Raw genomic sequence first — 26,512 nt, 5'->3', positions numbered from 1 at the left:
GACATGTTACGTGGGAGTTTAGTATCATCTTTGGAGAGTTGAGGGATTTCCACGAACACAATCCTCAGCAATTGTATCGCAGTTTAGGAGTTCTTTAAAGTGTTCTGTCTATGAGGCTGATTTTTTTTTCTCTTTCAAAAGGGTGCCATTTTTACTCCGCACTAGTTTGAGACAAATGGTGTTGGCTCCATATATTGCCTTGACGGCACTGAAGAAATCCCGGTTGCTGTGTTTGTCAGCAAGGACTTACAGTTCCAAACCTTTCTTATTCGTGTACTTATCTAAGTGTTTTTTAAACATTGTAACTGCATAATTTCCTTTCGAAGTTAATTTTACACACGAACCATTCTCCATTTTTAAAAAAAATGTCTCTCTTGGCTTTTTCCAATCTTTCTCCTCTCACTTAAAAATATGGCACTTAGTCTTGAAATTCCCTACCCTAGGGAAAAGACACCTGCCATTCACCTTATCTATACCCTTCGTGATTTTACAAACTTCTAAAAGGTCACTCCTCAACCTCCTACACTCCACTGAAAAAAGTTCCAACCTGTCCAGCCTCTCCTTACAACTCAAATCTTCCATTCCTGGCAACATCATGGTAAATCTCTTCTGAACCATCTCCAGCTTAATAGTATACTTCCTATACCAGGTTGACAGAATTGGACACAGCACTCCAAAAAAAGCACACCAACGTTTTGCACAACCTCTCCTTTACGATATTGCTTTGACAAGCATAGAGCTTTACTTCTCTTGTCGCTGAGGTCTTGGATGATCTGGCGATTCTCATCAAACCAGTCTTGTGTTTCCTGGTTTTTGCAGCCAATGGCTTCTTCACAGTATGAGATGATGGTTGTCTTCAGTTCTTTTCAGATTTCTTCCATTCCATTAAAATGAACTCTTTGTAGATTTTGGTAAATACGTTGCTGTAGGTTCACTAGTCTGCTTGGTTCTTGAAGCTGCTTAATGTCGAGCTTTTCTCGGAACTGTTTTTTCATCTCTGGCTGCTTCTGGTGGCATTTGTTAGACATTTGAGGAGGGGATAAGCCAGTGGTCTGTCCAGCAGTCATCTACACTGGCTGTAGATTCGGTAATAAGGACATTCTTTACGTTCTTTGTTCCGGAAGATTGTTTTGCTTTTCATTCATGAATGTTTGTACATTTCACATTTCAAGATTGAGTTTCACTTTGGTTTTCGGAGCTCACTTAGATGAGACTGCTGGATTCGGTTTTCCAATCCGGTTGGTGACAGAACAGACTATTTTTAGGGCACCTTTTCTAGCCTCCTTCCTGTGTGGGTTGAGTAGAATGGATCCTGAAGAGGGCTGCTCAGTCATGAAGGAAGCCACCAAAAATATTTTCCTGTCCATATTCCAAAGAGAAATGACTGAGTCAAATACCACAGCCTATGTGGTGATCTGAAGCTAGGGATTTCCAGATTTCTCAATCCTGTCCCCATCGCCTCTCCCTGTTTGCTGCAGGGCTTGTACTGTAGGTGTGGAGCTGTTGACTTTCCCTAGGTAAATGCTTTGGTGGGACAACTTTTTAATGTGGGGATGCTGTTGCATATGGTCTTTGACAAAACGTAGATCTATTTCTAAGGGCAAGAAGGATATCTTGATGTCTAGGGATCTCCCTACTGTTGCAGCCTCCATCTGCTGTTGCAGCTGATGATATCACACATATCTTCTGCTTGGAAAGCGCATTGAGATTGGTTTCTTATTCTACTTTATATGGTTCCTCCCCTCCATCCTTACCATATTGGGTGGCCCTCCCAGGAGTTGAGAAGTCCTGACAGCATTGCTTTCAGGATCAACAGAACATCTTAGTCTCTCAACTGAAAAAAGTGGTCATCCATGGAAAAGTGAATAAATATAGGTTACTCTAGTTGATATCATTTCACAGCAAAGGATTTACTCTGTGACCCACTAGTCTATATAGAATCATAGAATCCCTACAGTGTGGAAGCAGGCAATTCGGCCTGTTGAGTTCACACTGATCCTCTGAAGAGCATCCCAACCAGACCCATCTCCCTAACCTACGTAACCTACATTTCCCATGGATAATCCTGCAAATTCCTAGGCAGTATGGGCAATTTAGCATGGCCAATCCACCTAACTGGAATATCTTAGCCTGGCGTAGTACTGAGTCCAAAGACGTGTGTATAGAAAATATCAAATAATCCCAAGTTTTATCCTCTGCTATGAAATGCGACTAATCTGGTTAGCTATAGAGATGCATGAATTGGGCATACCTTTCATGGAGTTGGAAAGGAGGGCTACATAGGCAAATCTTCCAAATCCTGTTTGAATCTCATCTGATAAAGTTGTCCCACCAAGGCATTTACCTAGGGAGTTGTTGAGTATACTGATGCAGATCAAATGAAGGATGGCCAATTGTTTACTGATTAAGGTATTTACATATCTATTTTTGTAACCGAGTAACTACATTATCAGTTTGTTATTTTAAGATATCATCTACCTAACTTCTAGTTCCAGCATTTTCATTTTATGTGAGGTGAAGACTGAATGTTAGTGACTGGAGTGTTAGCCCGACACATTGACCATTGAATGTTACCAACATTGAGCATTTCACAAGAAGAATTCAATTGTTTTAATTATTTCAGAAAGGGGTTTAAGCTCGTTATCCTAGATGAGGCGGATGCAATGACTCAAGATGCTCAGAATGCTCTCAGAAGGGGTAAGAACTGGAAATATTCATCTTAATGAGCGCTTATCCTGCTTCCCAGTTTTTTTTTAACTGCATCATAGTTCTGACCATGCACACCTTAAATATATATATGCCTCACAAAAGCAGTGCTTTAAAAATCTTAGAAAATGAGCCAGAAGTGTGTGGTTTACAGCATTGCAGGGGAGGCGGCGGGGGGGGGGGGGGGCGGGAAATGTGCAGAACAGCACATTCTTTTCTCTAATATTTACTTATTCTTTTTATTACTTTGTCTCAATTCCCCTGGAAATAGCACAGTCTCTGTTTATGTAAATAATCATTCTTGAAGTATTTGCAGTTCATGAATTGGCATCACACAAAAATCTACAGTGACTCTTTCAAACCATTTGGTTCCCCTCCCTCTTGGTAGCTTTAGTTTTGCTTGTTTGCTACTACAGGAACAGCAATTTGGTATGTGCATTCTGTACCACGCTGCCCCCAGGCTTTTTATTTTTAGCTACAAGTCTGGGTGTTTAAAATGCAGAGGAGGTCTTAGATGCTTTCAAATATACACCATATTTTCATGGATTACTCAATCGCAACTGAAATTAATGCGCATAATACAATATTTTACGTGCACTGAATTCTCTATAAACATTAATTAGCAATATATTTGCATTTAACCTTGTGAAAATTAATGCTTCAAAAGTATGATGATTGGGTGTTATTTTAGTTGCATGTAAAAATAAGTTTTAATTTTAAAGCTGATAAAGAATATTTTTTTCAGCATTTAAGTCCAATGAAAAAGTTGTTTTTCCTAGTTACCCATGTGCTGTTTTTTTCCATTTCAAATTCTGAGTAATTACTTGTTTGTGATGCAGTTATTGAGAAATTTACAGAGAACACCAGATTTTGCCTAATCTGTAACTACCTGTCGAAGATCATCCCTGCTTTACAGTCTCGATGTACTAGGTTCCGATTTGGACCGCTGTCACCAGAACAAATGATTCCAAGATTGGAGTTTGTCATCAAAGAAGAAAAGTGAGTCTTCTCATTGTACTGCCCCACAATTTATTGTAGAAAGCTAAGGCAGGAATCAACTACCTGTTATACCAGTTAATAGTTTCCATCTTTTTCTGCTATCAATTATGAAAGCCTTTTATCTGGAAAAGATGTACAAAAGACAGTTTAGCAGAGATCATCTTTAAAAATCTGCATTTGTTTTGTTTCCTTATGGTCAAACTCTTGTTTTCATCAAAGTTTATTCAATAGTAACCTAACTAGATTCTGATTTTATGCAAGGTAGCATTTTTAGCTACTTCTTTGCAGTGAATAAAATGCTACCCCCATTTCAGAAAAGTCAAATAATTCAGCAGCATTCCTGTTTGTATATGTTCTTCCATTTGTTTTTGAGAATATGAAATTTAGGTAAATAGAAATCTGGCCTAACTTTTTAAGGTGATGGGGAGGCGGAGGTGGATGTTCTAAATACAACCAAGCTGATGTCTGTTGATGCTATTTCAAATTTTATTTTAAGAAGTGTTAATTACTATCTATGTGCTGTTCCTCAGTTAGGTGTCGCTGCAGCCACATTATTCTTTGCTTAGGCAAGAGCTCCTGCACTAAATTTTCCAACAGTCGTGCTGTGTAAACAGCCCACTAGCAATCATGCAACTGCAGGTGATTTTCTTTTTTGACTTGCCTTTCCCATGGAGGGAAATATCTTCACCTTAACTTTAAATATGTTCCTGAAGCAGCATATGTATGGGATCCAGACGTAAACAGTTGTAAGAACAAAATTAGAGTTTACTGGACTTGAGCAGCTTCATGACTCAATTAAAATCATTGTGTTCGAGCTAAATACTGGAATATTGTTCCATTCCATCCTTCCACTAATTAAGTATTCACTGCTGCACATACTACATAAATACAGTTATGCTCCATTATGCATGTCATGACCAATCTACACAAAATATTCTTAAAATATAACCAACTTCTCTTCAACAGAAGTTTATATTTTAAGGAAAATTTAGTGATGATGGGATTTTAATTTAATTAACTCTTCATTAAGAGCCTTAACCAAATTTAACTTTAGGGAATAACATCATTTTCATGATTTGGAATAACATACACTCCATTATGTTTGGACAAAATTAATATTGTAATCAAATTTGAAATAAAATTGCATTGCAGTATTTAATTATTTAGTTTTGATGCCACATCCCCAAACAGTTATCTTTCAGACTTTCATCTGTGGCTTCTAGTTTATGGAGCTCAATTCTTGATTGGCTGTAACAGTTCTAACTCCAACTGAATGGAGTCAATGTTTCTGCAGGACAGGGCTGGTCCCTTTTTTGTTTATTTGTAGTGTGCCAACATCTGTCACATAACTTGTTTATTCTTTCTGTGAAAGTTTCTAAGTTAATTCGCCACCCATAGTTATGAGTAAAGTATGTATTTATTAGATTTCTGGTGATTCTCTTGTTTTTAGTTAGGTTTATTCCCCGGCTCCTTTTCTTTGAACTGGGTGTAACATTTGCGGTAACTTTATTACTGCTTGGTGAATTAGATACCAAGTGTGGAATGTAATGGCTTCCTCCATGCTGAGTTTGGGAGTGGAGACATTAGACCTCCACAGTGATTAAGTCCATGTACTTTCCTATTCCAGCACCAACATTGCATGGGCAATTAATGCCCATTTAAGGACCTCATCCCGTGGCTACTGGAATTACTTCAGTGGTCGTGAGTTGGGGTACTCGCCACTTATAAGTACCAGTGATGGATAAAGATATCACCCAGCAAAGTATAAGCCTGACCATATTTTAAATGTATAATTCTTTTCTCATGGAACTCAATTTAGTAACAAAATTATGTTCAGTTATAAACTTAATGGTATGTCCTTAGGAAAGTTTACTTTACAGTTGATATGAGCACATTGTTGGTTTGCAGTGTCATTTCTGATGAAAAGTCACTGGAAGCTTTCTCCCTGCAGATACTATCTGAACCTGCTGAGTTTTGCCAGCAATTTCTGTTTTTGTTGAAGTGTTAGAGTTGTGTCTTTGCTATGTGAGCATTGTTTATATAAATGTTACCTTAAGTCGTGAACTGATGTGCTTGCAGTTTTGCTGATGTCTTTGAATGTTAGATCTTCTGGATTCTGTGGCTTCAACTCTTGACTATTGCACTGAGTTAACGCCTTCACTTAGCTAATCACTTCTCTTACTTGTACTGCATTTGGCTCCATGAAGAAACAAGTTATGAAATTAATTGCTACAATAGATTTTTAAGTTTTTATTTCTTTCCCAACTCTTCTATATTTCATGTTTAAAGCTTCTCTGAACTTTCGAAGACTTAAGAACAGGAATAGGCCAATCAAGCATTTGGGTCTACTCCATCATTTAATGCAATCAATGCACTATCTGCTTAACCCTTGATTCCATTAGTAATCATAATTCAATCTATCTCTAATTAAAACATACTGCAAGACTCAACAACCCTTCAGAGTAGAGAATTCCAAAGATTCTAAATTTCTTCTCATCTCAGTCCTAAGTCTTTTAGAAAAGTTGTGACCCCTAGTATTTGACTGTCCAACCAGGGGAAGCACCTTTCTTTCATCTACCATGGCTATCTCCAAGTGTTAGAACATAGAACAATACAGCACAGAACAGGCCCTTCGGCCCACGATGTTGTGCCGAACATCTAACCTAGATTAAGCACCCATCCATGTACCTATCCAATTGCCGCTTAAAGGTCGCCAATGATTCTGACTCTACCACTCCCACGGGCAGCGCATTCCATGCCCCCACCACTCTCTGGGTAAAGAACCCACCCCTGACATCTCCCCTATACCTTCCACCCTTCACCTTAAATTTATGTCCCCTTGTAACACTCTGTTGTACCCGGGGAAAAAGTTTCTGACTGTCTACTCTATCTATTCCTCTGATCATCTTATAAACCTCTACCAAGTCACCCCTCATCCTTCGCCGTTCCAACAAGAAAAGGCCGAGAACTCTCAACCTATCCTCGTACGACCTATTCTCCATTCCAGGCAACATCCTGGTAAATCTTCTCTGCACCCTCTCCAAAGCTTCCACATCTTTCCTAAAGTGAGGCGACCAGAACTGCACACGGTACTCCAAATGTGGCCTAACCAAAGTCCTGTACAGCTGCAACATCACTTCACGACTCTTGAATTCAATCCCTCTGCTAATGAACGCTAATACACCGTAGGCCTTCTTACAAGCTCTATCCACCTGAGTGGCAACTTTCAAAGATCTATGTACATAGACCCCAAGATCCCTCTGTTCCTCCGCCTGACTAAGAACCCTACTGTTAACCCTGCATTCCGCATTCTTATTTGTTCTTCTAAAATGGACAACCTCACACTTGGCCGGGTTGAACTCCATCTGCCACTCCTCAGCCCAGCTCTGCATCATATCTAAGTCCCTTTGCAGCTGACAACAGCCCTCCTCACTGTCCACAACTCCATCAATCTTCGTATCATCTGCAAATTTACTGACCCACCCTTCGACTCCCTCATCCAAGTCATTAATAAAAATTACAAACAGCAGAGGACCCAGAACTGATCCCTGCGGAACTCCACTTGTAACTGGGCTCCAGGCTGAATATTTACCATCTACCACCACTCTCTGACTTCGACCGGTTAGCCAGTTTTCTATCCAATTGGCCAAATTTCCCTCTATCCCATGCCTCCTGACTTTCCGCATAAGCCTACCATGGGGAACCTTATCAAATGCCTTACTAAAATCCATGTACACTACATCCACTGCTCTATCCTCATCCACATGCTTGGTCACCTCCTCAAAGAATTCAGTAAGACTTGTAAGGCAAGACCTACCCTTCACAAATCCGTGCTGGCTGTCCCTAATCAAGCAGTGTCTTTCCAGATACTCATAAATCCTATCCCTCAGTACCCTTTCCATTACTTTGCCTACCACAGAAGTAAGACTAACTGGCCTGTAATTCCCGGGCTTATCCCTATTCCCTTTTTTGAACAGGGGCACAACATTCGCTACTCTCCAGTCCCCTGGTACCACCCCCGTTGACAGTGAAGACGAAAAGATCATTGCCAACGGTAATGTAGGTTGTGTAGGTTTCAATGAGATCACCTCTTGGTCTTAAAAACCCACAGAGAATGCAGGCTCACTTTACCTAATCTCTCTCAAGTGGACAGTCCCACCATACTGGGAAAAAGTTTGGTGAATCTTCATTGCACTCACTCCATGGCAATAATATCCTTCCTGAGGAAAGGACATCAAAGTTGCATGCAATATTCCAGCTGTAGTCTTACAAGCTTCCATACAATTGAAGCAAGATTTCACTACTCTTCTACTCAATTCCACTTGCCATGAAGATTAACATTTCATTAGCCTTTCGAATAGCCTACTACTCCTGTATGTATGTTAGCCTTTAGGAATGATTTGGAGGTGCCAGTGTTGGACTGGGGTGGGCAAAGTTAAAAATCACACAACACCAGGTTATAATCCAACAGTTTTAATTGGAAACACTAGCTTTCGAAGCAGCGCTTTGAAAATTAGTGCTTCCAAATAAACTTGTTGGACTATAACCTAGTGTTGTGTGATTTTTAGCTTAGTCTTTCGTAAGTCTGTTTTCTTTCTCTTAGCTGCTTTGTGTCCATGCTGCTACTGCCCTCTGTTCACCCATGGGTGTGTAATTCGTAAATAAACTCAATATGTTGTGCTTCTGAAACTCTATGGGGATCGACCCCACCTACCCTCATCCATCCAAACTGTAAGACATAGAAGCAGAAATAGACTGTTTAGCCCATCAAATCTACTCAGCCACTCAGAGATCATGACTGATCTGATATTCCTCCGTTCCACTTTCATGACTTTTCCCATAACTTTTTTGTTTCCTTTATTAATTATAAAACCATAAGATGTAGGAGCAGAATCTTACATTATCTCACCAAAAAAACTATAATTATCCAAATACAGTTTAATGTTTAACAATTCCATTCTGAATACCCCTTATCTCAGTCCTTGCTTGCTCAAGTGGTTCTTAATTTTCTCCTGGATTAGTATTTCTAAATGCTTCTCCACCGCTGACATTGAACTGACTGGACTGTAATTGCTTTGTTTATCCTTCTCTTTTTTTCAATTATACTGTCAAATTTGCAATTCAGTAGCACCATCCTATGTCTAGATATTTTTAATCAACCTGTTCAGATGTGCAATGACACACCTCTGAAGCAGGTGGGACTTGAACCTGGCCCTTCTGACCCAGAAGTATAGCCACTACCACTGTGCCTTAAGAGTCCTTACCACTACTGTATATCTAAGGAGCATTTGAAGATTGTGAATAATGCCTCTTCAATTATTTACCATAACGTCTGACAAAGTCGATAATGCATTTTATTAAGACCAAGTGATTTATCCAATTTAAGTACTGCAAGCCCTTTTGGTATTTCTCTCTGCGTTTTATATATTCCATCTAGCATATTAAAAACCTCCTTATTTATGGAGCTTTGGCAAATTCCTCTTCTTTGGAAAACACTGATTCAAGGTACTAATTTTTAATACTTTAGGCTTGCCTGCACCTCCACTAATAAATCATTTTGATCCTTAATCAGTCTCATTGCTCATCTGAGAATTCCTTTACCATTAAAGTGCTTGTGGAAGACCCTTGGATTCCCCTTTTATTTTTACTGACAAACTGTACTCGTACTGCAACTTTGCTCAATTCTTTTATTGCTCCTCTGAAAATTATAGTCAACCTGGTTCTCCTATTAGTGATGGGATTGTCCAAATATTTCTTTTAAAAAAAATTTGTAGGGTCTGGAGCTTCACCATTCAAAAGATCATGGCTGATCTGATTATGGCGTTAATTCCATTTTCCTGCCTGTCACCCATAACCTTTAACAGTTATGCATTAAAAAATCTGCCTGACACAAGACTTGGATATGGGCAGTGACCCAGCCTCACTTACTCACTGATGTAATGAATTACAAAGGCTGATGACCATCAGAAAATAAATACCTTCTCAACACCATTTTAAGTAGGAAACGCCGATTTTTAAACTCTGTCCCCCTAGTCCAAGACTCCCCTGTTGGCATCTTCCTCATTTACCTACTCAGAATCTTTATACATTTTACTAAGGTCATTTCCCATTCTTCTAAACTCCAATATGTGTAGCCCCAATCTGCTCGACTTCCCCTTTGTTTTTCCTCATGATGTTGAGGATTATTTGTCCAGAGAAAACATTCTAAACCAGTTCTCCACCCAAAACACAGCCTCTGTGGTTAATCTGTTTTTATCCCTGAGATTCCCTGACCTGATTAATGCTTTCATTTTTAATTTCAAATTTCATGAATCATTTTGAATTTTTTTTTCCATATTAGCCCTTCATTCTGTCTTTGTTCACTTTACTCAGGCTTACTCCAAGGTGTTACAAGGCTACAAATTAATTATACCTGACTGTAGCAGAATGTGTGGATGGCTTTTACATTAAGATTCCAGAATGAAAGAAGCTTAACTTTTTTAACTAAGAATATTCCACAATACGTGCCTCACACAATCAAGAATCATTACATTACTTGTAATCTTTATTATACATTTTGACCATTATGTATCACCTACAGAACTTTACAAGACAATTTTACAGAGGTAGTTATTCTGAGTCTGTCATTACAGTGTCAACATAGCTCCAGATGGGCTGAAAGCCATTGTGACACTTTCTAATGGTGATATGCGTCGATCTTTGAATATTTTGCAGGTCAGTAATTTGTCTAACAAATTATTTGTGTTATGTAAGAATTAGAAGTGCTGGCTTTTCCTTGTTTAACACTAATGGAATCATGTACTGAATCAAACAGAGTACAAATATGGCGTATGATAAAGTGAGTGAGGAAACAGTGTACACCTGTACTGGTCATCCATTAAAATCAGACATTGCAAACATCCTTGACTGGATGTTAAACAAAGACTTCACCACTGCATACAGGAGTATCCTTTGGAATTGAAACCACAAGAGGTTATATGTAAAGTTGATGTTTTTACTGATACAACGGTATTTTACCGTATTTTGTTTCTGTTAAAAGTTGACTCATGAAATTAAATGGAACCATAAAGTTCACCTCCAGTGGTCCTTTTTGGTTTCTCTCCTGCAAATAAGCAAAGCGCAGCATGCTATTCCCTTTCTGATATCCTCCAACACTTCGTTTCAGCCACATATCTAACTTATTCTTCAATGTTGACATGCACAGAGATTTTTCCACTTTCAAACCAGGAAGGTGTACTGTGGAGAAATCTGCCTGAATTTGTCCCTCTGGATTGAATATCAATCAGACGGCTGAATAGTTGCTGTGGACTTTTATGCTGGAAATACGAATCAAGAGCAAGAAGTCGCTGCCTGGCAATGCCAGCAATTTTCGTTTTGGGGATGGGGAACTGGTCAGATTGGTGGCTCTTGGATTAGGAACCATGAAAGATTGGGAAAGTTGGTTGGAAGCAAGGACAGACCCTTCGTCTTGCACAAATAGGTGCAAAATGACAAACAACTCCTCAACCACCTCCTCCTCCTACCCAACTGTCAAATATTTTGAATATATGAATATTTTGCAGGTCAGTAATTTCCTAGACTATGTTGACCCAGTTGATAATTTGTCTTCTTTCAATCTTTCTCTTCGGTGGAGAAAATCCCAGCCATAATTTCTGATTGAATCACCAATTCTAGAAGTGCATTCCACAATAAAATAACCCAGTGAATAAAAATGAATAAATATTTTCTGTGCTCTGTCCTAAATCTTTCTTTTAATTTTGCATCACTTTCTTTTCATTCCTGACCCCTCAACCAGTGAATAGTTTTTATCTACTAGTCTCATATAACTGAATGTGTCTTTATTAAATCACTCTTCAGTCTCCTCTCCTTATGGAAAATATCCCCAATTTCTCATCTTTCTGTTTTACTCCCTCAATCAAGATAGTGTCCCAGTTAATGAATGCTATATCCCCATCATTATCCTGACATCCTTTTGTGTCCATTCTACTTGTGGTGAGCTAAAATGTTATATATTCACAGTTATATCTAATCTTACTTCATCACAAGCACTTCTACTTTGGTGGCTAAGTATTCAAACAGTATTCAAAATAAATCCTAAGGTTATTAGGACTATTAATATATATGGAAAGCTATTCAGAATCAAAACGTAAGATTTTTAATTGTCATTGAAACTACGATGACTATAAACGGCATTGCTTAAGATTAAGGAGAGATTGCAATTAATTCTTTGACCTCCTGATTGGGTTGGAATTAATAAACAAATGGAAAAGAAAAAACAAATCAAGCATGCATTTTAAATGTAACCTCATTACCTTTGGCTGTAATTGTGCATTGTTTGAGGGAGGCAGTGATGTAATGGTATTGCCACTGACCTCATAATCAAGAACCTCAGGCTAATGTTCTAGGTACGTGGGTTGGAATCCCACCATAACAACCCATGAATTAATTTTTTTAAATGTTCCCAATGAAAACCTAGCCATTAATTCAAAATGAAAATACAAATCAATAGACACTGTATCTCTGCATTTATTATCACCAAGATTGAGACCATCTATCATTTCTTTTCCTTCCTTCCCAAGCCCATTGGACCTAATTTCCTTTGAGCAACCCCCACTCCAAACTAGCCCTGAACTTGTTTCCCTGTCCAGTTTCTTGTGTCTTCCTTCATGCTCTGTTCAAGTTCACTTTCTCCATTAGATCTGCACTGTTACTTTAAAACTGTCAACCATTTAAATTCCCTTCTTAGCTCCAATTCCAGACCTGACATTGTTGATGATCCTGTCTTCGGTTTTGTGCTCTCCTTCAAATCAACTGCCATTGTCTTTCTCAAAGTGCTAGTACCTTATCCCTTTGTCAGACTAAACTACCCCTATCTCAAGCCTTTTCTCTCCGAAGTCCTTGAATGTGTCACCTCCTGCATCTGTGCCCATCTTTCATGAAATTTCATACGTGAATCCCTCCATTGATTTCTGGGCATGGGACAGTTAGCAAAATTGTTCTTGCCTATATGACAGTGACAAAGGTGAACTTTTCCTCCTCATCATGTCTGAAACCTTTGGCTCACCTGACTGCACTTTCCTTTTACGCAGTTCACTATCCCAGAGTGTGATAGATGGTGGGATATTGAGTAAATTTAAGGAGGAGATATACGGATTGATTTTTAATTAACAATGGGTTGAAGTTTATGGAGTGCGGGCAGAAAAATGGTATTGAGGCTGAGATGGGATTAGCCATGATCTTATCAAATAGTGGAACAGGCTGAAAGGGCTGAATTTCCTACTCCTAATTCTTAGTTCTCCATCATGTCTCCACTGTCATCCATCTGAGAGGGACTGCACTTCTAGCTAACCTTGTTTTCTCATTCCAGGCCATTATTTCTGCTGTCCCCCAAAGATTTTTCCTCCGCCCCCTCCTATTTATCATTTATATGCTGCTTCTTATCCAACATAATTAATTTCCATATATAAACTAACAATACCCGGCTGTATCTCACCAGGTTGATTAAACATAAAAAAGTATAAAATATAAAAATAGGAGTATGCTATATAGTATATCATGACCGCAATACCATTCAGTCTATTCTAAAATCTTCATCCATTCCTTTGTTAGCTGTTGACAGTTCTAGCACACCCTATGCTGATCTTGTATACTGTAAACTTAAGGTCACCCGAAACTCTACTGACTGAGTTGTAACTTGGCACTTATTGTACTCCTATGCTCTTTGATCTATATTTGCTCCTGGTTAAGCGCACAATTTCAGAATTCCCATCCCAGTTTTCAAATCCCTTCATAACTGGTCCACCACCTATTACTGACCCCTGCAAGCTTCTCAGGTACCTGAGCTCTAATTCTGGTTTACCATCCCCAATCTTATTTGCCTTTGTGACATAATTTATTTTGTAATTCTTCGGTGAAATTCCATGCTTTGTTTTATTATGTTAAACATGTATTGTACAGTGTCATCTCAAAACCTGCCCAAAACATTGGGTGGTTGAGAAAATCTGATTAGTCTAGACTGAAAGTTTCTAATAGGCAAAGGTGAGTACTACAGATAGTGGAGATTAGAGTCAAGGCCTCATTCTGATGACGGGCCTTTGTCCGAAACATCGATTATTCCTGCTCCTGTGATGCTGCCTGACCTGCTGTGCTTTTTGAGCACCACTCTAATCTTGAAAGTTTCTAATTACTATGTTGTGTGATGATTTTATTTCTACTTCAAGTGGAAGTTCCAAAGGTTTGGTACTACTGTTTTTTTTGTGAGTGAGTTGCTAAGATATTCAGTTTAAGTCAAGACGGTGCTTTTGAAATTCCTCAGCTTTCTTTCAGATATCATGGAATTAAAGACATTAAAAGGATTAGCCCTGCATGACATTCTGACTGAGATCCATACTTTTGTGCACAGAGGTAAGAGGTTTGGATCTAATTAAAGGGAATTATTTGCTTTGTGGCATATTGCAGTTTTATTTGTATTTGTTTCTTCAAATATTTACAGTTGATAATTTTAAACACTGTCAAGAATCTGTATATTGTGTTGCCTTTATGAGAGAGAGATTTCTATATTTTCTGTTTGGAGAACAGTCCTGAACACTCTCTTTCTTTCTAATTTAATGGTTTAAAGTGTTTCTTCTTGGATAGTCACTTTTAGACTGGGAATAATTTCACTTCTTGTGCCATGTAAGAAAAGGTTGAAGTGAAATTCTAATGAAGACAATGTGACATTTGACTTGTCCTTTTCATTCCACTTACTTGTTTCACAGCTGCACAGTGTGGAGACAAGTGATTTACCAGCCATAAGTGAGAAGTTAATATTTTTGCTGAATTCATAGAAAATCTTTGATATATCTGCCTGTTTGTGACTATTTTAACTGTCTTAAGTTCCTGAAAACATTCTGATTATTTCCAATTTGTGATGTTATAGATTAAAATTGTGTATATTGTTACCTTTGGCACAGCAAGTAGCATTGTCAGCCCTTGGTGTTGGGTTATATTGCAAGAATTAAGCACACAATACTGGTTATAGTTTCAGTTCAGTTTCCAGATTTGGACCAGTGTTTCATATTTTGTATAATGTGATAAACAGAAATGTCGTGTCCAATTTCAGAAGGAGGTTGAATACATAAAAGAAAGTACTGCAGGAAGCTTTCCTTGTGCTTGTTTCATGCTTGGACTTTAAAAAGCAATGTTTGTTTGTAGAACGTGAGCCTCATTGGCTGGGACAGCATTTATCGCTCATCCCTAGTTGCTTCTTTGGAATGTTGCAGATATTGCACATTCTCCCCGTGGGTTTCCTCTGGATGTTCCAGTTTCCTCCCACAATCCAAAGATGTACAGGTCAGGTGAATTGGCTATGATAAATTGCCCGTAGTGTTAGTCAGGGTAAATATAGGATAGGGGAATGGGTCTGGGTTGGTTACTCTTCAGAGGGTCGGTGTGGACTTGTTGGACTGAATGGCCTGTTTCCAATACTGTAGGGAATCTAATCTACTCTCAACAATACTGTTAGGAAGTGAGTTTCAAGATTTTGACCAGTGACACCAAAGAAAGGACTACTTTAATATCAGGATGGTGACTGGCTTTGGAGAGGGGTGACATTAGCAGCTGGTGATGTTTCCATGCATCTACTGCTCTTGGTCCTTCTAGCTTGTAGTGATCATAGGTTTGGAAGGTGCTGTGTGACGAGCCTTGGTGGATTTCTGTATTGTATCTTGTAGATGGTATGCACTGCTGCGACTGAATGTTATTGGTGGAAAGAGTGAATGGCACCACATCCACGAGCAGTCAAGTAGGCCGCTTTGTCCTGGGTGGTGTTGCTAAGGCTAATATTTTCACTAATGTTGAGCATAACTTAGTGGCATGTGAGATCAATTAGGAAGGTAATTAAAGATTTCATGTAAACAATGTAAGAATGATAGGTTTCTCTCCCCCAAAAAAAGACCTTAATAAGTCAGTTGAGTTTTTAAGATTCAAAGCCTGCATTATTTTGTCCATTTTTTTTAACCAGAACTGAATTTAGAATTTCTAAATTGCAATGCTGGGATTTGAACAGGTGTTCTCTTGGTTATTCTAGTAATTTCAGCAGGAAAGTACTGTAGTAGTTCTGACCAACATTTCTGTCTCAACTAACATTACTGAAACGTTATTTATTACTTATCTCATTTTCCCTCAGTGGCACAAAATCATTTATCACAATTGCCTGAATAGCAATGGTGACAATTTCAGTAAGTAATCATTTGATTATAAACTTTTGTGAAGCCATGAAAGATACTTTGTGAATGCAAGTTGTTGCTATAAGCAATAGACTGCCTGTAGATTGAAATTGTAATTTTGTAGCCAAGTTAATTTTCCAAGTATCCTGATTGTAAAAATGTGCAAAGGCAACTTCAAATTAAATTGATACCGTAAGATACTAAAGTTCTTGAGTTTCTATGTCAACCACAAAACACAGAACAGTATCAGTCTTAGCTTTGCGGAAAACTCCACTGAAGTTGCATGTCAGACCATTTACGTTTTTCCATTTCTTCCTTTCCTGAGACTTTTCTTTTCTCAGCAAATTGAGTTGGATTTGAGAACCCTCTGATTTTGTTTTTCTTCTAGTCAATTGGATTTTAATCCAACTCTATTCCCCTGTAAACATCAATTGATTCAGCCCATACCTTTTTGGTATTAGGTGTGTAATGCATGCATATGCTGATTGTGTATGACATATAAAATGAGAGTGCAGAGATAGTGTCCCTACTCCTGAATCATGAGGCTCAAGTTCAAGTCACACCTGCTGCAGAGTTGGATAATAGTATCTTTGAATAGTTTAATTAGAAAATATCTTATTCATTGTACCAGAAGAAACAATATCCGATTTTCTCTGTCCACTCTTAAATAGCTACAAAGCTCAGTTAAAAGAGCATGAGACTGAAGAACTAAAGGTCTGTGATTCATTGACACTGACCGGATGGAACAAGTGGCCTCTTCCTTTGCCATAAGGTTGGGTGGTTAGTCCGGATGGTTAGAGCTTGTTAGTAATAATCCAAGGTCATTGGTTCAGTTATTATACTGGCTAATATTTCTGGCATGTGTGCCAGACTTGAATAGTTAGGTCAGTTGTGGCACCGTGATATTGTCCCATCTTGTGAGCCAGGAGACCTGTGTTCTTGTCCTACCTGCTCCAAGCATGTGTATAATGTCGGTGAACAGGTTGATTAGAAAATATCTATGATGTTGAATCTTTAGAAGGCTCTTGTGATGAGGGCTGTCATGGTGTAGTGATAGTGCCTCTGCCTCTGAGCTAGGAAGCCCAGTTTCAAGTCCCACCTGCTCTAGAGCTGTGTCCTGTCATCTCTGAGTGATTAGGAAATACCTATTTGTTCAGCTTCTAAATGTTGTTAGTGGATCCCACTGTTTGACAATTATTTCTCGACATATTGAAAAAGTAATAAGCTTTAGGGTTCCAGTGGAAGTGTCCCTACCTCCTGAACTATGCAGCCTGGGCTCAAGCCACACTTTCTCCAAAGATGTGTTATAACATCTCTGAATACTTTGATTAGAAAATACCTGTAAAATGAAAGTGGAAGAGGCATAGTGGTATAGTCCCTATCTCTGAACTGGAAGGTTTGGGTTCAGGTCTCACCTACTTCAGAAGTGTGTTATAACATTGCTGAAGCTTTCTTTTGGGGAAAAAAAGCTAGAGGATAGAATTTGTGGTTCCTGTACCTGGGCTGTTGGTTGCCTGATTACAGAAGTGAAGAAGTGCACACCAATAAGGGAGCTTATCTCATTTCCTGTTAATTTAAATGAGTGGAAAGCCAGGTGGTTTTCCATATTGGTGTATGCAACTCCAAGCCTGCATGAAGCATTTATAGGGAAATCCAATAGCTTGGAAACAGTAACTTTCTCCATCATGATCTTGTATAAGTTGCAGAACACAAATCAAATCATTACAAACAGAAATTAGATAATGTGAATATGTAATAATCATGGAAATCAATACGCTGGAATTTTCCCAAACATCATCCTTTAAAAAGATTCATGTTGAGCTCATTTAAAGCTGATTTAAGAAAAAGTGCCAACTTCTTCAATTTTGTTATAAATATGTGTGTTTTTCTTAATGTTAGTGGAAACGTTATTCCTTTAGGACTAAATATTCTCAGGAGCAACCGTGGACATTCCATCTCGATTCTGTAGTTAAGTGCCTTTTCCCGGGAGATAGGTGCTGTTTCATTTCCACAGGAAATTCAAAATCATTAGATGCTGTATCCCTAAGGTGCTTCTGCAATAATCACTAAGGATATTTTTGCAGGCTCTATCTTTTAATTAAATGAAGTATTTAGTGTTGCAGTATCTGACTATCATCAATTGTAGCCAATGAGTAGATTATTTTACTTTTATTCTTTCATGGGATGTGGTAGTTGATACCTATCCTTGAATACCCTTGAATTGAGTGGATTGCTCTGTGGTTAGGAGACCATTGTAGGTCAGACAGGGTAGGGATAGCAGATTTCCCTTTCCAAAGAACATTCCTGAACCTGAAGTTTTTTTGGCACCACTGGAGATACTTTTCAAATTTGCTCAATAAATATGATACTCTGTCATTTGAAACTTAGAGCATTAGCAAGGACCTCCAGTAACATTGCCATGTCACCACTGCTGTCCAGGTATGAGTGTTGAAATTCCTTTGGTGGTATTTTCATCATGTTGGCACAGAGATTCTGGCAAGCAGTAGAGAAGGAGCATAAACCACTATCCCTGTTCAAAACTGCTCCATTAGCATTTTACAATGGACATTGCTGTTTTGACTCCAGCTTGAATCTATAGGTTAGACAAGTTGGGTGGTCTGATAGCAATGCACTGAAGATATGTAGCCTTGAGGTCTACCTTCCACTCAGTGATGTTTATGGTTTTGAATGTACTTAAATGTAACTGTTTTTGATGTCAGGTCAGTGCCGACTACAAATTTCTCTATGCTTGTCGCAAATGACACTGTTCAAGCTGTCTCGCACCACTGTTCACACCTTGACTCACATCCGTCCAAGGGAATGAGAATGTAGGGGTGGGAATGTCAGAGCTAGCTGTGGAAGAGGGTGTTTGGAGAACATGAAATGCAGGGTAGTAAAAGGGATGGGATTGGTTTTCAAAAGGACAGGGAACAGAGGGGAGTCAGCAGTGATGGACGTGCTGGGAAGGGTGGTGGTGAAGCAGTGTTAGGATATGAGATTTCTCGAATGCTTTGATGTTTCCCCTTCATATAAATGGCTGCACTCAGCAAGAACAGTGCCAATAAATAAAGGTACCAAACAGCCTAAATTTATACACTGATGGGTTCTGGGAGAAGTATGGGCCAATGGCTTCCATGGAGCCATTTCTGGCAAACAGGATGTTTGGGATTTCAGCTCACCATAATTTCTGATGCCTTTGCAACTCTTAATGTCGGTGAACTGCTGTTAGGCCCAGAATTTCTGATCCCTTCTGTTCAGAACAATTAGCCTCAGTTTGGACCTTGTTTTGCTCAACAGCCCTGGTTTCATAATAACTAATTCCAAAAAAACCTGTCATGTTCTTTGAACCAAGGAAACTGAATACAGAACATCCTGAAGGGTGTCATTAATCTTTTCAAAAACAATCAGTAAGGTGAATAGAACTTAAGTTATGCAAAAGCATTAAGACACACCTTTTTTAAAAAAAACTATTTACAGACCCAATTCTCACAATTTATTTTCAAATATGTTCAGTCAAAGCAGGTATAATTTAGTCTGTCATGTAAACTGGGTGTTGCTCTCCATTACTATGGAGATATTTGTGGCAATCTCCAGGGTCCATTCTGTAAACAGTGTAGTTGATAGCATTATTACAGCTGTGTGCATTCAAATACTCATTAGAGACCAGGTGTTGCAACCGACACCATCTGCTGGGTGACGCTGGATGTTTTCTTGTTCGTCTCCTTGGAAACTGTTGCAATTTCCATAACAACGTTTTCTGGTAGGAGGAGCTGTTTGGCCGCTTTTGAGAATAAATCTAAAGTTATTAAAGTAACTAAACAGTAAGACATACCTTTTAGTAGATTTTGTAGTTGCACTTCTCCCTCCTCTCGGAAGGATGTTGTTAAACTTGAAAGGGTCCAAAAATGATTTTACAAAGATATTGCCAGGGTTGGAGGATTTGAGCTACAGGGAGAGGCTGAATAGGCTGGGACTCTTTTTTATTCCCTGGAGTATTGGAGGCTGAGGGGTACCTTTTTTATAGAGGTTTATAAAATCATGACAGGCATGGATAGGGTAAGTAGACAAATCGATTCCCTAGGGTGGGGGAGTCTAGAACTAGAGGGCAACTTTTTTCACAGAGGGTGGTGCGAGTATGGAATAAGCTGCCAGAGGAAGTGGTGGAGGTTGGTATAATTGCAACATTTAAAAGGTATCTGGATGGGTATGTGAATAGGAAGGGTTTAGAGGGATATGGAACTAGATTAGGTTAGGATATCTCGTCAGCATGGACAAGTTGGACAGAGGGATCTGTTTCCATACTGTACAACTTTATGAATAAAATCACGAGGGGCATGGATAGGATAAATAAAGTCTTTTCTCTGAGGTGGGGAAATCCAGAACAAGAGGGCATAGGTTTGGGGCGAGAGGGGAAAGATATGAAAGTGACACAAGTGGCAACTTTTTCATGCAGAGGGCGGTATGTGTTTGGAATGAGCTGCCAGAGGAAACGGTGGAGGTTAGTACAATTGCAACATTCCAAAGGCATCTGGAATAGTATATGACTAGGAAGGGTTTAAGAGGGATATGAGCTGCGTACTGGCAGGTGGGACTAGATTGGGTTGGGATATTTGGTTGGCGTGGATATGTTGGACTGCTGTGTCTGTTTCCATGCTGTATTTCTCGATGACTCTCACTCTGTGGGTTACTGCTGTTTTCATTTGCTTCAAGAATGTGGTATTCCACCTCAAAATATAGTCTACAACAAATTAACTTGTATGTAATAGAAACCTCACAATTGGATTCAGTACAGAAAGCAGACAGATTCACACGCTTAATTGTAACCTGACTTTGTAATTGTTTCCAAATCCTAAAAGTTGGTATTATTCCATGTGTGAATCACAAGCGTCATGTTCTCCTGCCTTTGCACCCTGCCTGCTGCTGCTTCTTCCCACTCCTCAAATTGATAGTTGTCCCGTTAGAATAGCCTGCCCAAAATGTTATTCCTGCTTAATGCTCTCCCTTGACAAAAGCTTTGGTTAACACTCCTAATTTCTCTTCTGACTTTGAGGGGGTGGGGGGAAGAGCCTGGATGCTTTTTCTATATTTAAATATCCTATTGTCAGGTTTTACGTGGCAGATGTGGGCTGGCAAGACTAGCATTAGTTTACCATTAGAAATTGCTTTTTTTTAAAAACTGGTCCGGCTCCTTCAAAGCCCCTCCGAGTGAACAGAACCCCTGACATTTCTGCCATTCCTGTTTTTTTTCCTTTTTTATTTTTCCTCAGCGCCCAAATTGTGTATGCGTGCAGGTGTGAGACACAGTGAAAGACACAAGGTGTACAAATCTTTATTCAACTTCCACCACCAGGCAGAAAGGAAACACCCAAGTGGCCAGTGACACCCAAAGGGCAATGCTACATGATCAAACAGTGAAGGGAGGGTAGGGATTAAATCAAAATAGAGTTGGAGGGGAAATAATACACTCCACTCCCTGAAACACCCACCTCTCCTTGAACAGCTCAAGGGTGTTGGTGAACACCATGTAGAACATAGAACAATACAGCACGGAACAGGCTCTTTGGCCCACAATGTTGTGCCGAACATCTATCCTAGATTAAGCACCCATCCATGTACCTATCCAATTGCCGCTTAAAGGTCATCAATGATTCTGACTCTACCCAGAGAGTGGTGGGAGCATGGAATGCGCTGCCCGTGGGAGTGGTAAAGAACCCACCCTGACATCTCCCCTATACCTTCCACCCTTCACCTTAAATTTATGTCCCCTTGTAATACTCTGTTGGACCCGGGGAAAAAGTTTCTGACTGTCTACTCTATCTATTCCTCTGATCATCTTATAAACCTCTACCAAGTCACCCCTCATCCTTCGCCGTTCCAACGAGAAAAGGCCGAGAACTCTCAACCTGTCCTCGTAAGACCTATTCTCCATTCCAGGCAACATCCTGGTAAATCTTCTCTGCACCCTCTCCAAAGCTTCCACATCTTTCCTAAAGTGAGGCGACCAGAACTGCACACAGTACTCCAAATGTGGCCTAACCAAAGTCCTGTACAGCTGCAACATCACTTCACGACTCTTGAATTCAATCCCTCTGCTCATGAACGCTAATACACCGTAGGCCTTCTTACAAGCTCTATCCACCTGAGTGGCAACTTTCAAAGATCTATGTACATAGACCCCAAGATCCCTCTGTTCCTTCACCTGATTAAGAACTTTACCGTTAACCCTGTATTCCGCATTCTTATTTGTTCTTCTAAAATGGACAACCTCACACTTGGCAGGGTTGAACTCCATCTGCCACTCCTCAGCCCAGCTCTGCATCATATCCAACTCCCTTTGCAGCCGACAACAGCCCTCCTCACTGCCCACAACTCCAATCTTCGTACTCCTTCTCCAGAGACACCCAGGCTCTGACATAACTGCAGAAGAGGGGCAAGCAAAGAAATTGCTTTTAACTACTCAAATTAATACCTTTTTAGGTTATTTAACTAAGAGTCAGTTAGAATGCTGTAAGTCTGGAGTTACATGTACGTCAAACTGGGTAAGAATGGAAGATACCCTATCATAAAGAATATTAGTGAACCAGGTGAGCTTTGTAACAAGCTGGTAGTTACTTGTTCATCATTACTGTTACTAGCTATTTAATTACAAGTTGATTTAGTTAACAGAATTCAAATTCTCTAGCTTTCAACTCATGTCTTTGGGTTATTGATCTTGGTCTCTCAATTACTAACTAAATTGCTGCTGCTTTTGCTTAATATATTGGAATGTTAGTGTATATAGTTTCATTCCTGCTGTGATAAAGCAACAGTATTAGTTTATAAAAATCACCTCAGGAATTAAGAACCAAGCGAGTATCTCCTGTTAGATTCAAACTTATTCAGCAACAGAATCAAATAATGACCTGCTTTGTTTGGAATATGTAAAATTGACTACAAAGTGCATGATACCAGACAGCGGAATTGCTAGCTTCATTGTATCGAAGCTTCTCATGTTTATATGTATGGTACTTCTATTTTTCAGTCGATTTGCCACCTTCGGTTCGAATTCATTTATTGATCAAGATGGCTGATATCGAGTAAGTATTACTTCAGAATTTTCTTCTGGGATATTAGTCGTGAGGGAAGAAGAGAGGGAGGGAGGACAGACAGATGGATGGTGGGGAAGGGGAATGAAGGGGGAGGGGCGGTAAATGAGAGGGAAGGTAGGAAAAACAGTCGATGACTTAAAAAATTTACTTTAAACAGGTACAGGCTGGCTTCAGGAACAAATGAGAAAATTCAACTGAGTTCACTTATTGCTGCATTTCAAGTTGCCCGTGATATGGTTGTTACTGAAGCTGAATGAGTTTATAATTTTGTATATTTAAAATTAATGACTTGATCCTATTAAAATATTTCAAAGCTGTCTTCTGGAAACAGGTTTTGTCCAAAGTTATTCAGTGGACTTTTACAATACCAATAAAACTGTAAGCAAGGTGGTGAATATAGAGAATAATACAGAAATAACTTGCATGCATGTTCATTGGGAGCAGTCACTTCCAGCAAAAAATCATTTTTAAAATTGATCCACAATTAAGGTGATTTCCCAAACCAGGTCATAGTTGATAAAAAAAAATTGCAAGGTTTCTATAATACTGGATTATGTATCAGCTTGATGTTTTCTCCACTGGGTCTCTTTTGCTTGTTTTCAACATTTGTCTTAAAATGACAAAAAGTTTAGGGGAGGGGGAGAAAAAAAAAAGTGGTTAGCACTGCTGCCTCACAGCACCAGGCACCCGAGTTCAATTCCAGCCTTGGGTGACTGTCTGGGTGGAGTTTGTACATTCTCCCAGTGTCCGAGTAGGTTTTCTGATTGAGAGAGAAACCAGAGCACCCACAGGTGAATTAGCTGTGCTAAATTGCACTGTGTTAAGTGCATTAGTCAGAGGGAAATAGGTGAGGGTTGGGAGGGTCTGTGTGGACTTGTTGGGCCAAATGGCCTGTTTCCACATTGTAGGGAATCTAATCTAAAAATACAGGGATTCTATTTCCACACTGGGTTTTACATATTAAATCAGGTGCCACCTACTGGACACTTTAGTGTTAGGGGATTTAAGTAATAGCTGTCATTATATGTACATTTCCTAAAAGTTAGAGTGAGCGATGTATAGCATGGAAACAGACCCCTCTGTCCAACTTGTCTATGCTGACCAGATATCCTATCCTAATCTAGTCCCATATCCCTCTAACTCCTTCCTTTTCATGTACCCATCCAAATAACTTTAACATTCCTTGATGTTTTTTTGGGAAGGTATTTCCTTAACAGTCCAACATAGAAATATTTTCCTCTACTATAAAACTGCAGATGATTTTATAGGAGGAAATTTCAGTAGAACTAAAGTCTTGTTCTAGCACACTGTTCAAATCTAAATCAGCTTCTAATTACATTTTCAGATCATCTTATAGGATTGCATTTAGTTGAATAACTTACTGATTTTGAAATGTAGCAGCAAATCTCAAGACTCAAACTACTAAGGCTGCATGCCAAGAATTGGAACTCAGTTTATTTACCGCATTAGAGCAACCAGATAATTGTCTCTAATATAGGAATTTGCAGTTGAGACGGAATAAAGAAAGTCAATATGAGCAAAAACGAGTCAAGAGCGTGAAAGGTTTTTAAAATATGGAAGATGGCAATAAAGTCAGGAGTTGCAGACAAGTCAAACTGGCTGGAGTTATTTGCTAGCTGTTAGTTAACACCTGCAGACAAATTAGTAACATTATTGCATCTTTAAAATCAGGTTTTGCTGTTATTCTTTCAAAAAGAGTTTAATAAATAAAACTTCACACTGGACAAAAGCTAAATAATGCTGTCCAGGTCTAAAAACTGGGCTAGGATTAAATAAACATTCTATCAAGTGTTTAACCTTGTACCTCATTGCCAATTCTATGATTATGAAGAAGTCCAACCAAGAACATTCCCCCCCTAGAGTCAAAGAGGCAGTCTTACAACTGACAGGCTCAATGTTATTTGTGGAATAAACAATAGTTCCTTGAACTTGACCAGTTATAAATTTCAGCTGAGAAAGCAGGTTTGTTATAGAAGATTTATAGTTACAAATCCTTTAAGTTCCAAATATTGTAATCACTTAAGGACTGCTCCTTGCTCAATCCAAGTTTGTGCAGTGATGTATCAATTAGACTTGGTGGCAGCTTTGTCTTGTATGCTAACAAAGTTAACCACAACAATAAGCTGTTTCTGTGTGGGGCTCAGGAACCCCACTTTCGCATGGCAGTCTCTTGCCCACATTTACTACAGTGGGACATTGATGATTTCTCTAGATCCTCCTCTTGGCCAAATTGTGCTAATCAATTTCTCCTTGCCTGTTCCAGTACCCTTCCAAACAAACATCTTCTGGAGGTCAAGGCTAGCAACTCTATTGCAGTTGTCAGTTTCAATAGATATTAATATAGTATCTTTCATGCTGGTATATTTGTAATGGAAGTATGAACAACCAGGTGATAAACTACTGGCCAGTTGACCATACATCCATCAATGAAAATGACAAAACCAACAGAGGTCATTGGATTAATAGTGATATACTAATAAACTTAACTCAGGAGTCCTGGCAGATGCTATGACCTTGTTCTGTGACATCATGAGAGAATATGTTGAGACAATGAACTTGGAAACTAACTTTGTCTGCCAGGGACACAGGGCCGATTTCACCTCTAGGAGAAGTGTATAAGCTTGGTAAATTCATTCAATTTGATGTTCTCAATTAGGTTCTATTCCACACTTACTCAACTTGGACATAACAGTGTGAGGCTAGGATTGCAAATAAAAGACAAAGCAAGATGTACACATTAGTTGTTAAAGCAAGTTGTGAAGAGGACAGAGTCTGTAAAGTGACACATATGGGAGATATGAAGCTTTCCATTGTCAGGAAGAATAGAAAAATCAAATTTTCTCAATGTGGATCTGGGTGCCTTCATAACATGAATCAAAATTATTATTGCAGTAAGTAATTAGAAAGACAAATGAAAATTGGCCTTTATTGCAATGAGGATAGAGTATAAAGTAGGGAGTGGTGGTAAAGTGGAATGAAAAAGGTTAATCACATTAAATGATTTTTTTTTGTAACCTGGGGAGGAAAAGAATGGTCTGAGCAAAGATTCCTCATTTTCACTTCATGTACACTGCCAACTGAAGAATTTGACAATGTCTTAACATATGCTGACATGCATTAAAACCACTAAGTTAAATTTTATTTCTAAAAATCAGACAAAAATAAATACTGAAAATATATTCTATTCTTTAAATACAATGAAATAAACACCTGTATTGTATAAATGTTTCATATCAAGCCTTCTCCAGTTTGCACTGATTAATCAGTTTGGGAGGTACAAAACATCTCTTAGTGCAGTGACAAGACTAATTTTGTGGAGTTAAATAGTTGCATGTGATTAATCCAAAATGTGTGACAACACCACATTAAAAGAAATCGCATTCCATAGGAAATCTACAACTGATAACTAACTTTCATACCTTTTGAGACAAAAATCCACACAGACCCATCAATTTAGTACAATTATTCAAATATTGATTTTCCAGAATTAAT

The 26,512-nt window shown here is 38.9% G+C and overlaps 1 protein-coding gene across 4 annotated transcripts in view; it reads left to right on the top strand.

The window, feature by feature from the left end:
- rfc5 (replication factor C (activator 1) 5) overlaps nucleotides 1-23,318 on the top strand; it is a 51,269-nt gene extending 27,951 nt beyond the window's left edge. For 3 of the 4 annotated variants that reach the window (XM_060844025.1, XM_060844026.1, XM_060844027.1), the window contains 7 exons: nucleotides 2,624-2,697; nucleotides 3,546-3,705; nucleotides 10,338-10,419; nucleotides 10,520-10,649; nucleotides 14,032-14,109; nucleotides 22,933-22,987; nucleotides 23,157-23,318. In XM_060844025.1, coding sequence (XP_060700008.1) covers nucleotides 2,624-2,697; nucleotides 3,546-3,705; nucleotides 10,338-10,419; nucleotides 10,520-10,649; nucleotides 14,032-14,109; nucleotides 22,933-22,987; nucleotides 23,157-23,256 — 679 coding nt within the window. In that variant the 3' untranslated portion in view covers nucleotides 23,257-23,318. Of the gene's footprint in view, nucleotides 1-2,623; nucleotides 2,698-3,545; nucleotides 3,706-10,337; nucleotides 10,420-10,519; nucleotides 10,650-14,031; nucleotides 14,110-15,871; nucleotides 15,924-22,932; nucleotides 22,988-23,156 lie in introns of all 4 variants that reach the window. The other variant, XR_009645991.1, reaches the window with a different exon arrangement.
- The last annotated feature ends 3,194 nt before the right edge of the window (nucleotides 23,319-26,512 follow it).

This window comes from Hemiscyllium ocellatum, chromosome 24 (genome assembly GCF_020745735.1).
Source record: "Hemiscyllium ocellatum isolate sHemOce1 chromosome 24, sHemOce1.pat.X.cur, whole genome shotgun sequence".
Lineage (NCBI taxonomy): Eukaryota > Metazoa > Chordata > Chondrichthyes > Orectolobiformes > Hemiscylliidae > Hemiscyllium > Hemiscyllium ocellatum.
The sequence above is the reverse complement of the archived record's forward strand: the minus strand, read 5'-3'. Positions and strand labels throughout refer to the sequence as shown.